General features: G+C 31.1%; 1 protein-coding gene across 4 annotated transcripts in view; it reads right to left on the reverse strand.

Moving 5' to 3' along the window:
• Positions 1 to 3,346: 3,346 nt before the first annotated feature.
• Positions 3,347 to 18,920, reverse strand: part of LOC107451072 (pyrethroid hydrolase Ces2e) — a 52,885-nt gene continuing 37,311 nt past the window's right edge. For 2 of the 4 annotated variants that reach the window (XM_071185094.1, XM_071185093.1), the window contains exons 6-9: positions 17,647 to 17,912; positions 14,837 to 14,972; positions 8,889 to 9,024; positions 3,347 to 4,329 (exon numbers count right to left, since the gene is read on the reverse strand). In XM_071185094.1, the coding sequence (XP_071041195.1) occupies positions 3,954 to 4,329; positions 8,889 to 9,024; positions 14,837 to 14,972; positions 17,647 to 17,912 (914 nt within the window). In that variant the 3' untranslated portion in view covers positions 3,347 to 3,953. Of the gene's footprint in view, positions 4,330 to 8,888; positions 9,025 to 14,815; positions 14,973 to 17,646; positions 17,913 to 18,920 lie in introns of all 4 variants that reach the window. The other 2 variants (XM_071185092.1, XM_071185091.1) reach the window with 1 other exon arrangement.

Genomic DNA, 18,920 nt, shown 5'->3' on the forward strand with positions numbered 1-18,920 from the left:
ATTATTATGTATAGATGTATAGATATATATGTATATTAAACTTTTACAACCGGAAAAATTAAATCGTATGCAGGCAGTATTCAATTCATTTCATCTTTTCCTGTGGAATCCCTCAGAATTCATCAATATTATTCCCTAATTTTTTTAAATTAAAATAAAGTAAAATTTTTCTTGAAAAATGAATTATTATAAATTGTTTTCTATTAAAATATTTGTACAAGATTAATTTTTGAAAACAATTAAGCCTGACTACAACTTTTAAATTTTTATAAATTCGTAATTTTCTTGCTAATATATTAAATGAAGAATTGATTCCAATGTTAACATTAGAAATTTAAATAGTTAATTCTAAAGCATTAACTATTCAAAATTCATACTATTAAAATATTTTTTTAAAGTTTTTTTTAAATAAAATTAGAAATTATAATGATACTTGAAATTACAATTCACTTTAATTACTTTTTATAATTCCTGTTTTTACAAGAATGACTCTTTTATGTAAAATTATTTTTTGAGAATGTTAATATGTGTTGAAAATAATGGATAAAACTTTGAAAAAATGGGTCTGACTGCAAGCCTAAGTAATAGGGATCTAAGGGTTTATCTAAACTAAAAAAATGTGACCCTCTTTGTTTTGGAAAATATCACTCTCCTGTCATACATATTCTGTGCCATGAAAGTGTGCCACATGCTTAACTTAGTTAAAATATTCCTATATGCCTTATAATGAGTATATCTGAGAAATTTTTAAAATTTTTTTAAAGAGTTAAAGAATAAAGAATTTTTTTGAAGAGTTTTACAAGTGTCATCAATAGTGAAAAAGAAGAGTTCAATAACTTTATTTCCACAAAAATTTATTTGATAATACAAGATGTAGTTTAGTAATACAAGCAAATATAACATTCATGTCATCGTCAATTTACAGACAAAATGTAAGTTTTTATGTTCTTATATTTAAAAGTTTAGTTTCAAGTAAATGGTTAAATACAAAAAAAAAAAAANAAAAAAAAAAAAAAAAAAAAAAAAAAAAAAAAAAAAAAAAAAAAAAGGATACGAAAAATTACTTTTTTAAAGCACAATTCTTGTGAATGTAAATTTAATTTAACTTAAAGCAATTCCTTTTGTGAGCTGATATTAAATTTTTTAAATAAAATAATTGAATTTAAAACGACATATACTATTGTTTTCATTAATACAACGTATGCATGAACTTAAATGAATCTTGAATATATTTTCCTTTATACGAAATTTTTTTTAAATTGTTTATGATATAATTTTTTTTCCCTAAATGATTGGATATTATTCTTATAATTTTTGCTATTAAAAATTTGAAAATGTTTAATAAATAGAGTAATTTGAAAAATTACTAATAAATAAATTCATTTTCAAGGATAATTTTACAAAACAGTTTGAGTTCAAATTAAATTTCGGAATAATAATGATGAGGATGATAATAATAATAATAATAATAGCCTTACAGGAACATAGTAAAGTATAGAATTTTGCACAGAGTAACTAGTTAAGTTTTATGTAATTATTTGTAATAAACCCAGGGTCTTTTTTTTTTATCTTAAAAACCACACTGATTCCTCCATTAAAGCTCGAAAGGCCAAAACCTGACCAGCAATGGCGTTATTTAAGGGGGAACAGTTCCCCTCCCCCCATCTTTAGAAAAGACTGTTAATTTTCCCCCGGGCTCTTCTATATAAAGATTCCCTTATTCTAAGTGGTTAGAGCGTTCGGCTACGGAACAAAAGGTTCCTGGTTCGATTCCAACCGGCCGCTATCAAATGTCTCTCCGGCTCTTCTCAATATTGGCGACAGCGAACAATCAACTATCTGACTACTTGACAGATGGCAGCGAAACATCATTTCACCTTCTTCCACTTTAGCAAACAAACCTGGATCTTAAACAGCGTCAAGGATCAACCTGCTTTTAAAAAATGATTTTTCTTGCAACAATGTGACCTCTCAATCACGTGAAGCTTTTACATGGCTGATTACGAGTCATAATTTCTCGTTCACTGGAAGGGGTGTGTGCTGCTGCTGCTATAGAAATCTGGAAAGGTGTACACCCTCTTTCATGATGGTTCCGACCCAGCTTCGCACCCAGAAGTTCCTGGTTCGATTCCCAACCGGTGACAAGCAACTGTCACCCCCGGCACTTCTCAACATTAGCGACAACGAACAATCGACTATCTAACTACTTGACAGATAGCAGCAAAACATCACTTGACTTCCTTCCACTTTGGTAAGCAAACCTGGATCTTAAACAACGTCAAGGACAAAACTACTCTTGAATGACGACGAAGTGACCTCTCAATCACGTGAACCTTTTACATGAATGAATACGAGTCATAATTTCTCGTTCACTGGATGGGGAGTGTGTGGTTGCTGCTATAGAAAGGTGTACAGCCCTTTTTCGTGGTGGTTCCGATTCAGCTACGTACCCAGAAGTTCCTGGTTCGATCCCAGCCGGCGATCAAAAGTACATTTCTCCCGTACTCTTTCCACAAAGCATTTTCTAGGGCATTTAAATACTCTTTTCTCTCTCCTGGCAAAACATTTTGTGTAATTTTACTTAATTGATTGCTAATTAGCTTACCGTACCAATATATTGTAGTAAGAGAGTTTATGAGACAAATTTCAAACAATTAAAATTACTATATTCCACTTCACTAAGTATTGGATTATTTCAGACTAATATTTGTAAGAATTACTATCTTTATTGGATATAAAAATACAATAAAAATAAAGAGAAGTGGACCAGATATTGATTTATCGTCACGAGAAAAACTATCGAATGGAGGCTTACCAGCAAATGAGAAAAAAAGAAACTGACTTTTTTTACTTCTAGTATAATTTTGTGGGAGTGAAATATCCGTGTGACTTATTAATCAGTGCATGTTATAACTAATAAGTTATGCTATTTACGGGTATGCTTGTAGCGAAAGTTGTTCTCGTGATCGCAAGTCAATAACTTGCATGTCAGATCTGTTGCTGAAATTCATGAGCCGTAGTTTGAAAATCCCTATGTATTGATGACATAAATTTTTTAAAAATTAGTTACAATTAGTTTACAAAATAATAGCATTATTTAAAGACTTTCCATCATATACGTATCAAAGTATAATTTCATATCTTCATGTCTGTACGAAGTATTACCCTTCATATGCTTAAAGTATTACTAATACCAGCGTGTTCAGGATTTTGATAACAAAATGTTTATATGATTTTAAAAGTATGTATAAGTATTATTAATACCAGCATGTTTAGATTTAAGATTACCAAATACTGTTACTATTTAAAGAGCTTATATGATATTTACAAAGTATTATTTCTGATATCTTACGAAGTATTATTACATTTATTTATGAAGTGTTATTTCATATCCTTATACATATACAGAGTATATTTAAAGCCAATGTGTTCAGGATATAGAATACAAAATGTTGATATGGTTTAAAGAGTTTCCATACGAATATGTAACGAATATGTATTAATACCAGTCTGTTAGTACTGCAGCTGCATTCGTTTTGCTTTGTTTGAATCCTGCATTGTCAATGTATGCATTTAATTGATATTCTTTTTTTTCCTTTAAAACTTTGTGCACTGACTGTTAAAGGAAAAATAGAAGCTCAGTTTGCACACTAGAAAAAAAACTCGACTACATAAAGCTTTAGAGTATTATGTATATAATATTGTTCTTAAATAGATTAAAAACGCTTTATACTATTTAGGCGATAATTCGATATGTTTCCATAATTCGATTTTTTTTTTACAGTTGCATGATTTTAGATTATAAGCAAGTTCGAACAAGGACATTAACATTTTCACTTATGTCTTCTCATTTCAATATAAAATTTCCCGAAACCTCTTCATTTCACTTCAATTTATCTCCATCATAATAGTGATGTGCACATTTTCTGATCGTCGCGACACTTTCTCAAGTGTCAAACAGGGATGGCCAAATTCTGCATGGCGTTCATTTTGATCCTTCCACAGAAGTATAAATACATCATCGCAGATAGGCAAAGAAAGCAAATGAAGAAAAGTATCCAACCAATGTATGCGAACAGCACGAATATATCTGCTGTGCAATTTTCAGCTGTGCTGCTGCTTTCACTACGATTGGAAGTTATGTGAATCGGATATTCGGTGAACAGTGGAATAAAATGATTCCAAAATGACATTCTTTCTGTCTCATATGAACGGGCAATGAATGGTTGTAGGCCCAAAGTAGCAAAACAATCTTCGTCTTCTGTATACGGTGTCCAAGTGAAATTTTTAACCACATTATTGAGATCTGTCTTCTTTGGAGTTGGATTACTGCAATGCAATAGATATAGATATATTTAAAATAAACGTACTTGACTAATTTAAAAAAACCAAAAAAAAAAAAAAATGNAAAAAAAAAAAAAAAAAAAAAAAAAAAAAAAAAAAAAAAAAAAAAAAAAAAAAAAAACACAGATTCGCTAATTATTATGAATTGTCTGTCATATTTAAAACGTTAATACAACTTGTAAATTTCATTTTAATGAAAGAATTTTTAAATTTATTTCAAATTATTTTGATTACCACTACAAACAAATATATAAAACATATATGTAATATAGAATGCCTCAAACGAGTCTTTCTATATCAAATGATAAGCTTCTATATCAAATGATAAGCTTAACAGATGTTCTAATCAATTTTAAGATAAGCTTCTGTTTTAACAGCTGTTTGTCATCAATATTAACCCTTTAACGGACCCTTTATTTCTAGTAAAGGTTAAGTATGTAACCAAAAGTAAGCTAANATTATAAGGAGCAAGTTCTTTTTGATCTATCAAAGACTTTTTGAATGCCCTAACAGTAGACAAAACAATTAATTTCGAAAATAAATTATACCACTTTTTCCATAAAACCTCTTTTTGTATCATTTCAATATATAAATTCGGAACGAAACGGGTTAAACTGAACAGAAATTTCTTTTACAAAGCATTAATTTGTGACACCGCCGATTTCAACAAAATTTTTGACTGCATCAACCTAGTTGAAGATGCTAATATCAGACCTTTGGCTCACTTTTTTACTTCTGATGTTATTCTCACAGTTAAAAACATGCACTAAGTTAAAACACACAGATTGTCGAAACCCCGTGAAAGAGCAACCCCTTGTGGGTCTGATCAGGGCTACATAAATTCGACAGGAGTGTAATAACCAGGATCTCTACTTAAACAGAGGTACACTTTTATGTTAATGAATTTTTTTATGATCTTGTCGTTTCTCATCTTGAATTTTACTAACTCTTCTCATATTTCGTAAATAGTTATTCTTCTTGTAAATATTGTTCCCCTACTCATAAATTTGTATTGTATTTTTCTATACATTCAATTATTTGTTTCTTATTACCATGGCAAAGTGCCATTCTTTTTTCTCTACCTTAACATACACCATTTAATCGTTACATTTCATGTAATCTGACTATTGTTTTTGCTTAAGTTCTCATTACAGGATGAATGGGAAAAGGGCCATTATTGGCCTCAGGAGCCCAGCTAGACTAAACAGAACAGAACAGAAAACAATAGTATGTTTAAGTCTTGGCAAATCAATAGAATTATTTTTACCTTCATTTATTTTTCAATCATCTTTGACAAGTCTTGAAAATATGCGCCTGTTTTTGAGCGCTTGAAACATGATGACTGTTGTATCTTATCTATATATTTTTAAAGTGAGTGAAGGTTTTTAATTAAGTAATATTATACAAATTCAGTTTCATGGAATTATTTATTTAACAATATAAAGATATTTATTTTAATAATATATTTTTTAGCCACAGCGGAATTTACGTTCTTTTTAAAACTTATTTTTATTAGTGGTAGCATAGGCAATTTGTAATGATTTTTATTAAATTAGAATTGTGAAAGTACTGCGTATAAAATTAGTTAAGCAGATATATCAATGGTTAGATAAGCTCGGTTTCATTCTTAAAATGTGATGTATAAATTCTATAAAAATTTTGTTTGTTTTAAAAATTTCGGCTCTAGTTCACAACCACTGAAAAAATATTTTGCTAAAACTTCAAAAGTTGGAGGTTACGTAATAATCTTTTATGCTGGACCCAAATGTCTTAATTTTGTAAAAAAAATGTAGGGAATTAAAAACAAGGATCCCGGGTAATTTTCCAAAATTTATGTTAGGCTTAAACACAAAATGAGAATATTGGAGCTAATTGGATTAAGGGTTTAAACATAACAAAGGTTAACGCTCTTTCACTTTTGTTAAAAACAAATTGACGTGTCATTATTCACAATTCCTATTTGAATTAAAGATCTTAGTATCAGCCCCGCTAGGAGCTCTAATTCATCTGACTGAAGATTTCTTTTTAATTTCTGTGTGTATTTTTTTAAAAGTGATATTTTTATACGGAATGATTTAAGTAAAATTGCGTACACTGGAATAATTTTGATCTACCTCTACGCAAAATATTAAAATTTTTCTACGAAAGACAACATTAATTAGCTTAACACGGGTTGCAATTCGTATTTTAGAAGCTTAAACACACCAGACTGCTGTTAAAAAAACGCGTTGTAGTGATGATCTTTAGGAAGAAAAAAAGGGTTAGCAAAAGATTTATGCTAGGACTAGTATGATATTTTCAAATATTGGTTACTAGGTGAGCACCAACGCCTCCCCAAATTTTTTTATAGGTAGTCCGATCAGACCACTATGAAGGTAAACCAGTTAATAGAAGAGCCATTTATTAGAAAATCTATTCAAAATTAGAAAGTGGTCGAAAATATATGTCACAAAATTTGTTTAATTTATGAATGTGATTGATTTGTCTTATTTACTTATCAACTCCTACAGATTCAATTCTCAAATATATCTGATACATTTCTTTCAATTACTTTTAAAATATTATTTGGGATCAAGCGCACAACTGGTTCGCTTTTTAAATAATCTGCGCAGATTATTTATAAAAACCCATGTGGAGGCTTTCTGATGTAGGAGGTGATGACTATGTCCGGTCATAGAATCCTGTGCAAAAGATTCATGATCGAACATTCTCGCGACCCGAAAGCTTGATCGAAGAAAAATGGAAAACGTTCAGTTCATTTTCTTAAAGTAGTTTACAACGGTGAATCGGTAAATGGATTTAGATAGATCAACGTTTGTAAAAAGTTTTAACTCTTCTTTATAAAAAGTTTTAGTTAGTTTGTAAAGGTTTTTAACTCTTCTTAATTCTTGATTGAAGCATATTAGTGGAATCTTGGCCATCAATGTAATTTCTCTAAGGCCAAAACTCTTTTTTTCCCTTTCAGACACATCAATTTATCTAGATACTTTTGAATATTTTTCCATTCAAACCAACGTTGAATCTATAATGAAGGATATCAGTTTTTTCTTACTCCTGAATTAAGCTTGAAAATTCATTCTGCCCTGATTTGCTCTCTTCGATCCCTGTCAATTATTTACCGTAATTTCTATTTTTTCCCTCATTAGTTTTTCCATTCTTCTTAGACATGGGAAACGTTGATTTTTCTTGTTTTTAACCTGTTTTACAATAAAATTTTTTTATCATTCATCCTGAAAAGGAGCGTCGTGTTATGGACGTTCAAAACATGCCGACTTTTCGGCCATTTCGACAACAGAAAAGTAAACGAAGTTTTTGATTTTTAATTGCAGTGAAACCTGTGTAGGTCAATCTTTCATGATGTATTGCCTTAATGGTTACTTGAAAGCCACGTTGGTTCAGGGGATTCGGCTCAGGTTCATTTGGCTCCTAATTAGGTGATCCAGGTTCGAATCCCAACGGTGGATGATAGATACGAATTCTGCTCTAAGCTGGCAAAGACCTCAGTGCTGACGTAAAATATCTTCAGTGGTAGACGGATCATGGGTTAGAATCCCTTTGCCGTCGAACTATGCGCAAATGCGGGCTAGTTCAATCAAAAAGGTCCTCCACGAAGGCAAATTTTCTCCCAATACTTGATACAGGAGTTCCCTTGTCTTCTGGATTTAGTTCAAAATTACAAGGCTACTGAGTTGAACATTAGTAGTTCTAAACCCCAAAAATTGGGTTTGCTGTTCAACGATGGTTATAAAATAAAATAAAATTCTTAAGGAAGAAGGGTCAGGGGATTGAGCACTCACATCTTAATAAGGTGAACCGGGTTCGAATGGTTGATTCGAACTTCGCACCCGATTTGTACCGACAGCACAATGCTGTCGCGGGTGGTTTTCTTCTCCAAGTGTGACACAAATGCATGTTAATTTCATGAAAAAGTTCTTAATGACTTCTAGTTTCTCCCATTGTTTGATCCAGGAGTGTTTTTGTATTCTGGGTTGGGTTCAAAACTACAAGGCTACGGGGTTGAACATTGATAGTCGTTAATTCAGAATTGGGTCAGCTGTTCAACGTCGTTTGTAAAAATGGTTAACTTAGACAGGTGGTATGAACTTATAGAGGGAGATGAGTCGTAGTTTTTTTACATCATTGTATAAGAATTAGAACGTATCCATTAAAGGTTATTATGTACGTTTAATACCAACTCATAACGAGGTTTATGTTAGTTCTATATATCATTTTACCATATCAGTGAAATTCTACGTCATTACATAAAGGCAGAGAAAGCTTATTAAAAAGTTTTTTTCCGGTCAACTGCTAAAGGATTCAGAATAGCATTTAATTATCCTCCTAGACAAATTAGACTTATTTCAGTGATCAGCATACGAGATGGAGGTATACCGTTGATCAAGTTACAAAAGTATTGCTCTCCTTCATTGCGTAGGATACATTTGGTTTTGGGTAAACTCAGACAGGCAGTCAACTTACAAAGATGCCCAAATTCACAGATCTCATTGCATAAATTTTATTAATTTAATCTATAGATTGTATACCTTGTTTTTGCGAAGTCTGTCCACAGTTGGATCATTATATCGGATACTTCTCTGTCTTGTGGTAGTCTTAAAGCATTACTCAGATTCATGTGTGGAAAGCCAAAAATGTAATAAAGTTCACTTTCATGGTAAGAACCTATGAAACATACATCGTTTGAATTAAATAATGTAGAATGCAAGAGAAAAACAAGTATATTACGAAAGACAGATATCTAATACCTTTCAGGAAATATTTTTCTTTTCATGCTGTCAACTTAGAGAGGTAAGAATTTAAATTAAAAATTTATTAGAATCTATAAAACATACATCGTTTGAATTAAATAATGTTTGCACTTGTTTAANAAGATTGACACTTAGTTCGTGAAAATCCGATCATTAGAACGAAAGTTATTCAGGGTGATTCGTTTTTTTTTTGCTGACTGTACAGCTTCAATAATGCAAATATGTAAAGGAGCTCTCGTTTAAAGTAGGGTTTGAAGATTCTTTCTCAGGCGCACTTGAAAGGCTTCTTTCAATCTAATTTTTCATAGATCTTACACAGTAGGTATGTTCCATTAATGATATAAATGGCAATTTTAAAACTTTTTTCTACTCAGAAAGTTGCTTAAGTTACATTGGCATTATTTAAAAGTAATTTTTTCTTATATTCTGGTTTATTAGAGTAGTTATCAGTAGAGTCTCTTACATTTTTGCTTTGTTTCGTTAAGTAGATTCAGAATGATGAAGATAAGATAAATTTGAAATTCATGAATGAAAAATCTTGTGTTTACACACAAAAGCAATACATTTTGTGAGGAAAAAATACTACAACTGAATCTTATCATAAGTATGTAGCACGTTATCGTTTACTTACTCATACGTTACATAATTGGCTTTTTTAAAGTAATATTTTTGTCCATTTAACAAAAAGCCATTTAAGAAATTGAAAGCTTAGCATAAATTTCAGCTTACAATAAATTTCAGGTTAGACAAAATACGAAAATTGAATGATGCAAACGTAATAAATTTGAAATCTAGAAGTGAGAAAATTTTGTTTTAACCGACTCATTCAATATGCAATGCATTTTATAAGGGAAAAAATAATTTTACTGTAATAAAATTTTGTTAAAAGTTAAGCAAGTTGTTGTTTACTTATACATAAGTTGCCTGTTATTGTCCAAAGCTTGGCTAGATAAGTTTGACCTTAATGAATTTAAACGATGCATGAAAATGTAATATAATTTTGAAATTTATAAATGAAAAATCTTCTTTTAATGAACAAACGCAGATTGCGGTACATTTTATGATAAAGAAACAAACAAACAATTTAACTGTAATAGAATCTAGTCAAAAGTTATAAGCACATCGTTGTCTACTTACACATATGTTGCCAACCATTGATTTTTTTTAAAGCTATTAAAAATATTTCACTTATGTCCTCCAAAGTTTAGCTATGATAAATCTAACCTACTGAAGTTAGACGAGATATGAAATTTTGAATGATAAAGATAAGACAAACTTAAAATTTGGAAATGAATTAATCTTGTTTTAACAAATAAACGCAAAATGCAATATATTTTATAATGGAATTCGTTTATTACTGCAAAATGATCTTGTCAAAAGTGAGCTATTTATTGCTTTCTTATATGCATGCGTTGTATGCCATTGACTTTTATTTAAGCAATTAAAAAAAGAAGAGTTGTAATTTAGGACTTCCAAAGTCTAGCTAGGATAAGTCTCACCTACTAGAGTTAGACATATGAAATTTGAATGATAAAGATGGGAGATAAATTTGAAATTTGAAAATGAAGAAGTATAGTCTTAACAAACAACGGAATCTTTTCTAAAGTTCAGCGTCATTGTTCACTTAAAACATGCGTTACCTGCCATCAATAGCGTGAAGCAATTAAAAATATTTATTTAAAACCAAAGTTTAAATACGATAACTTTGTCCTTCCCGAGTTAGACAAAATCTTAAGTTTTATTTATAAATATATGATAAATTAAAAATTTAGGAAAGAAAAATCTTGTTTTAACAGATAAACTGAATATGCAAATCATTTTATAAAGAAAAAAAAAAAACAATTTTACAACAGTGGGACCTTGTCAAAAGTTGTAAGCACATTGCTGTTTACTTACACATGCGTTGTATGCCATTGACTTTTATTTAATCAATTTTTTTAGTAATTTAAATAACAAAAAAGGTGAATTTAAGACCTCCAAAGTCTAGCTAGGATAAGTCTCACCTACTGGAGTTAGACTTCGCTCATACGATTTCGGGAACATACGTTTGCACGTTTCGAAAGCATCTTCATAAGGTACCTTCAATACTTTTTTCATTGCGCCAGCACATGTGTCAACTACAGTTATTAAGGAAGAAAATTTTAGAAAACTATTGTTAGTGTTTTTTTTAAATAAAAGTTATTATTTTTCTTAAACTTACGCTTTGAATTAAATTAAATATTACCTACCTTTTAAATTTAGTAAAATATTACCTACCTATGCTTTTAAACTATATAATAATCCTAGACTATTAGATAAATTTAATGGAAAAGTAAATTTAATGTTACGTTACTTCGATTAAAGCTGCACAAATTACATAAAAACTGTATGATCAGAATTTTTAAAGGGAAAATACATTATTTTCTTCAAAAAATTTATTGTTTAACCGAACTGGAATTAAACTGGAGTGATCCCACAATTCTAATAAGGTCTGCAATTTAAAGTAGATGCTTTGATCATAAAATATAGATTTTTTCCCTTGAATGTTGTGCTACTTCGTTTTTAGAAAAATTGAGTTAGCCTGTCTTTCATACTTCTGAAAAGTCATTTCTATCTTATTTCAAAACTACTACGCCTCCAGCTCATTTCTATTCAATGCAAACAAGGCTTTAATTATTCACTAGATCCTAAGCCTCTTTATCGCAAAATGAATTAAAGTAGACTAATCCAACGCCTCCTATAAGTTATAGGAGGCGTTGGATTAGTCTACTTTAACCCTCCAACTGCTACGGAATTTCCGTAGTTTCAGAAATCTTCTTTTCTGACGGTAGCAAAATTAATGTCTTAATATTTAAAAAAAATTAATTTTTGCGTAACTTGTCCACTATTACTTATAAAAGTGCAGGCCATATGGCTAGATTCTTAAGTTCTGATAAAAGTTTTATGAGAGATACATTTGCTTTAAAAATTTCTACTTTGGTTCGCTACCACTAGACAGAATTATTTTCAAAATCCTCATAAGTTGGAGGATATGCCTAAAACTGAAAGCCTCCACACGGTTTTTTAAAGGTAGTCCGATCAGACCACTGTAAAGGATATCCACTTTCCGAACGAGTCATTTAATACAAATCTAGTTAAAATAAGAAAGTGGTAGCAAATATGTAACTAAAAATTTGTTTTATTTATGAATATTATTAGTTTGCCTCATTCACTTGTCTACCACTACAGATTCAATTCTCACATATGTATGATAAATTACTCTCAATTACTTTTATAAATTCACTTTATTATGTGTATATATTTAACCCAGACTGCGCCCGTGTTGGCGCCAATTAATTCTAAACTGTTTATCTCATTTATATGCAGAACGCCTGCACGCCCCCTGACCCCCTTATTGTTTTCTCACTATTCGATGAAAGTGTAGATAGCCCTGCGGGCTAGGAGCACTGAAAATTAAATTTTAAATCGGTAAATCGGTACTTTTATAAAAGGTTTTGGGTTCATGCGCACTACTGGTTCACTTTTTAAATAGTCTGCGCGGACTACTTATAAAAGACCGTGTGGAGGCTTTTTGATGTAGGAGGTGATGACTAATCTCACAATTAAATAAGGTCTTCAATTTAAAACAGTTGCTTTGATCGTAAAATATGTTTTTTTTTCCTTGAATAGTGTGAGATTTCATTTATAGAAAAAATTGAGTTAGCCTGTCTTTCATGTTTCTGAAAAGTCATTTCGATCTTATTTAAAAAATTCTACGCCTCCAGCTCATTTCTATTCAATACAAACAAGGCTTTAATTATTCACTTAGATCTTAAGCCTCTGTATCGCAAAATGAATTAAACTGGAGTAATCCCACAATTCAAATAAGGTCTTCAATTTAAAACAGTTGCTTTGATCATAAAATATATATTTTCCCCTTGTATAGTGCGAGATTTCGTTTATAGAAAAATTAAGTTAGCCTGTCTTTCATGTTTCTGAAAAAGTCATTTCTATCTTATTTCAAAACTACTACGCCTCCAGCTCATTGCTATTCAATGTAAACAAGACTTTAATAATTATTAGATCATAAGTCTCTGTGAATTAAACTGGTTAAACTGGAATGAATAAAATGGATTAAATAAAATGAATTAAATTGGAGTGATCCCATATTTCAAATAAGGTGTTCAAATTAAAACTGTTGCTTTGATCATAAAATATCGATATTTTTTACTACAGAAAGCCGAACTATAACTTATTATTAAGCTACATGTCTCTGAGTACAACAGTAGTTTTTGGATAAATAAAATATATTGACTTAGATATCAATTATAAAAAAAAAAAAAAAAAACGGACTTAGTCATTGATTCGTCATCTCACCTACATATCTTCAAAAAATGCTGTAAGCATTTATTCGTTAGTTTTGTTTACTGTAAAATATGTTAAAAATAGCATTTAGTTCCATATTATGTGCCTGTCTCAAGCATAAGGTGACCATCCTCAGAAAACTGAAAACCAGGTTGCAAAATTTATCAAAGAACAATCGAAATCTCATCTCTTTATCTTTCCAATTATTTAAAAAGAATTATTTCTGTTAAAGAATCTCTAAGAGGGATTTCTGTTCTCAGAATATTAGATTGAAAAGGCAGAGAAGTAAGTTTTCAAACAACCGTGAAAAAAATTTTACTACACGTCTTTTAGTTTTTGAAGACGCTGGTCTTTTGACTCAAGCTTTGGTACGATATATTGACAATACGATATATTAAACGATCAAAATCAGGTTGCAAAATTTATCAAAGAACAATCGAAATCTCACCTCTTTATCTTTCCAATTATTTAAAAAGAATTATTTCTGTTAGAGAATCTCTAACAGGGATTTCTGTTCTCAGAATATTAGACTGAAAAGGTAGAGAAGTAAGTTTTCAAGCAACCGCTAAAAAAATTTTACTACACGTCTTTTAGTTTTTGAAGACGCTGGTCTTTTAACTCCATCTTCGGTACGAACAAAACAAAACGTACATACGAAGTAGTGCAAGTGCTATTTGAGCTTTGCAACGCAGGCACGGAAATTTCCAACAAATCACAGAATCGCTAGAGGTTAGAAAATAAGGTTAATCTTACAGTGAATGTAAGGAAAACGTAAAGCAAAATCTCATTATTTTTATGAAAAATTCGCATAATTCGCTTTCTGTGATTAAAGAACAATTCTCACTGTATGCAAAAGCAATTGCGTATGCGAATTCGGAAATGTAAATGAAAAACTGATTGATAAGTTTTTCGCGAGTAACTATCAAGCACTTTTTTCTTGAATTTTCCTAAATTGTTTATGATTTTTTTTCCATTTTGTTTTGTTTGTTACAATCAAATACGCAGCTTTTTCGTTGCCAATCAGTTGTTTAAAAATTATTGGTTCCGGATATGTGTTTGGTAGTTCTCTGTTTCGTTTTATTGCATCTTTTAAAGAGTATCGAGATTATAAAACTTTCTGAATGAGGGACTACAGGGATATAAAAAATATGTAATTAATGCAAAAATAAATAATCTCAAATCGAATTTTCGATAGTTTAAATAAATTTTAGACTGGAGTTGTAAAAAAAAAAATCTTACCTGCTAAACATGATTAGATTTTATGAAAATTTTTGTCTCCTGTAAACTCAGTAGTGCTATATATCTATGAGCTAATTATAAACTAAATAAATAATAGAAACATGGGTTAGATGCAGTAGCAAATACCATCATCTGCAACTCACCTACCCACTCATTTTTCGCACCTACATACTTAGAGACGATGACGTCATCAGAGCTAGCATAATCGAACTCATACATGTAGACTGATGTGTTAGGATGAAGTGCCAGTAAGTTCACTAACTTTACAGATGGTGCTTTAAGGTCAATATCACTGATAATCTAGGAAAAAAAAAGGAATATTTGTTAGAATTCATAAGAAGTGCATCAAGTCATGAAATTTGTTGGGTCCGAAAATATTCGGTGAAAATTGAATCTTTTTCCGAACTGGTTTTGGGTACCAGGTAAAATTTGGATTTATTATGCGGCCGTTTCCAGGTACCTGTCTGGGTGTTATAAAATTGAAGAGAAAAGGTATATAATACATAATTCCTCTAAGTTGCGACAGCGCCAAGCTGCTAATGTCACAACAGGAAGAATATTTGAAGAAAAATTTTTTTAAGCTGAAATAAAACGAAATAAGTTATAACCTCATAAGAGAACTGAAAGGATTACCAGAGGAGAAATTTGAAAAAAATTAATCCGAAATAACATAAAAATGTTATCTTGGAAATACCACAACAGGCGATGCTCAAAAAGTTTGCAACTGGAAATAACATCCTAAAAATCAAAAAGAAAAAAACACTAAAGCGAAATTAGTGCCTCAACTTAAATTTTGTTTCAGTGTTTTTTTAGGATATTATTGTGTTATGAAATTTCAGTTACGAAATTTCAAAGATCTTTTTTAAGGGTTTGATTTTTTTAAGTTAAAATGCGTTTTGGGAAATGCGTACTGTGCTATAACGGTGTCTTAAAATCCTCCCCCCTCCTCCTTACTAAAATGTCCTTCGATTATTAAAATAACAGGGGTAAGCTAATCTCTGTAATTTAAGTGTAGAGAGCAACCCGGCACGAGTGGTGATTACCAGGACGGTCGGGTCTTTACTTTAACAAAGACACACTTACTTACACACATCCTCACATTCCTTTAACTCGTCCCCCCTTTGTATACATTCCCAAACTGTAAATATTCATTAGTGTTTATTTTCTCATTGTACTTTAATTGTACTTTTTTTCATGTACTTTTTTATTACTTGTAATTTTGTTATTAGTGCCCTTTTTTTCTCTCACGAACTCCATTTTGCTCCCTAAACTTTATTTTTAACATGTATGTTTCTTAGTCTAATTTCAGGATGAATGGGAAAAGGTCCNTTATTTTCTCATTGTACTTTAATTTTACCTTTTTTCATGTACTTTTTTATTACTTGTAATTTTGTTATTACCTAATAATGACAAAGTGCCCTTTTTTTCTCTCTCACGAACTCCATTTTGCGCCCTAAACTTTACTTTTGACATGTATGTTTCTTAGTCTAATTTCAGGATGAATGGGAAAAGGTCCGTAATGGCCCTCAGACGCCCAGTTTCACTACAACGAACGAACGAAATTCTAGATGGGCCTCCCTGGCCAAGCGGTATCGCCAGCCAAACTCTGTGCAAATCGTGGAGATAGCGGGTTCAAATCCCGCTGTTACCCAGGATGTATCTTCGAGTTGTCTTTCTCTGTATCTATATACCCTTCTATTTGACAAAGGTTAATAAGCCTAAATTGAGCACACAAGCGAGCAAATGTACATAATTCCAATAAATTCTAGACAATATACCTAACTTATTTTTTGAAGGCATGTCAGATCTCATGAATCAGTAAGAACCCACCAGGGCTAGTACCATCACCTCTTACATCAGAATGCTTCCACACGGTTTTCCCTCTGCAGAGGATCAATATTGTGATGGCATGTCTTCGGATCATCCTCAGGGATGTTTCCCAGACCGTCGCCAATAGCCCATTGTGCAGCTCTAGTGCGACGTAAATGAACTACAACAACAACCTCCACACGGTTTTTTAGAAGTATTCTGCGCAGGCTATTTAAAAAAGTGAACCAGTTGTGCGCATGAACCCAATTTCTATTTTAAAAGTATTTAAGAGAAATTTATCTTACATATTTGAGAATTGAATTTGTAGTGATTGACAAGTACATAAGACAAACTAATCATATTCATAAATTCATTTTAGATATATATTTACTACCACTTTTTTATTTTTACTGGATTTTGCATTAAATGGCTGCCTTCACTTGTTTGCCTTCATAGTGGTCTGATCGGACAACCTATGAAAACCGTGTGGAAGCTTTCAGTTATAGGAGGCGTTGTTAGTACTGAGTAACCAGAACAATTCTAAGTCAATATTTTATAAATTTTTAAAATTATGTATGTTAAATGGTTTAGTGCTTACATTTGTTTAAACAGCATTTTAAAGTACTCGGAGTGTAAAGGGTTAAAATCAATTTATACTAGGCATAAATGAGTTGGTATGAAATAAAACGTTTCAAACGTAAAAAAAGAGGCATATTTTGAAAGATCTCGATTGCTGCAAAATTATGTCTAAAGAAAACTATAGTTCACTTAGATTCTGCTATTATTGAAGAGTGTAACTGAATTAAGATGAAGTTTGTGGTAAGTTAAAATCAGAACTGAAACTTTTACGTTATTGTTGTAAGTTAAAATCAGAACTGAAACTTTTACGTTATTATGGTAAGTTAAAATCAGAACTGAAACTTTTACGTCATTGTGGTAAGTTAAAATCAGAACTGAAACTTTTATACCACCATTGGAGAACCTCCACCAAAAACTTCTATATTAGTTTCCTTTCAAGTTCGAGATCTGGATGTAAGTTTTTCTGTTTGTTAATCATATAACATTGTTAATTTTGTTTTGCCAATAAAATATATTATTAATTAGTGTTGGCATCATCCTGGACCTCTTAAACAGTGACAAAGTTCTTATAAAATTTGCTACTCACCTTTCCTAGAGTTCTAATATCTGGTAATACTGAAGACTGATTATCATGATAAAGAAGTGTGCCATTGCTCATTTTTTGCTGTTCTTTTCTTTTCTTTTTGTGATTTGAAGTTGTCCCATGCTCATAAACATATTCAGTGTACACGGCATGCAGCAAAACATCTTCGGCAACATCGGATAAACGATCATTGCGTACTAAATGGAGAAGATACTTCCTCAGCAAATCTTTTGTAAATGGTATAGATGATGGATCTTTGTCTTGATAGGCTAAAATAAGAAAAACCTAGGGCAATGAAAATATCCTCATATTAACATAAATCTTTTTTTTTCACCTCATGACTACATCTTTTAAAAATGTTCATATTATGTTTTGAAACGAACGTGGAAAAATTTGTTCTATAGAAATTTCTAATCTGAAAAGATGTCGAATAATGATTCTCCATATTATTGAAGTTATACTTCTTATGCGACTTCCAACAAGGTTGCGTTAAACGTTTAACGCTACATTTATATTGGCCGGGAAATCACTTGGTACGATCCAGTTTTCCCTCATTCATTTCCATATTGTTTTGGTTCTCACTAGCATAAAAATNTGCTCATTTTTTGCTGTTCTTTTCTTTTCTTTTTGTGATTTGAAGTTGTCCCATGCTCATAAACATATTCAGTGTACACGGCATGCAGCAAAACATCTTCGGCAACATCGGATAAACGATCATTGCGTACTAAATGGAGAAGATACTTCCTCAGCAAATCTTTTGTAAATGGTATAGATGATGGATCTTTGTCTTGATAGGCTAAAATAAGAAAAACCTAGGGCAATGAAAATATCCTCATATTAACATAAATCTTTTTTTTTCACCTCATGACTACATCTTTTAAAAATGTTCATATTATGTTTTGAAACGAACGTGGAAAAATTTGTTCTATAGAAATTTCTAATCTGAAAAGATGTCAAATGATGATTCTCTATATTATTATCTAATATACCAGCCAACTTTTGTGGAAGATTTTATTTTTATATTTAGAATGGTGGCAATGGCAAGTCACATATTATTCTCTTTTTTTTGTAATAAATGCTGTTTAAAAGGAGTTTAACAATCATTACATTTAAATAAATTAAACATACAAATAGTCAGCTTGCTAGTTCTCTAAAAGTGCTTTAATGTGTTGGCTAAATTTGAACGAAACACCGGCATTCAATCTCAAAATAACACGTTGAATGCCATGCTAATTTTACATGGCTTGTCCGTCTGGCCGAACGCAAACTAAATTGGC

Source organism: Parasteatoda tepidariorum, chromosome 9, assembly GCF_043381705.1.
Source record: "Parasteatoda tepidariorum isolate YZ-2023 chromosome 9, CAS_Ptep_4.0, whole genome shotgun sequence".
Classification (NCBI taxonomy): domain Eukaryota; kingdom Metazoa; phylum Arthropoda; class Arachnida; order Araneae; family Theridiidae; genus Parasteatoda; species Parasteatoda tepidariorum.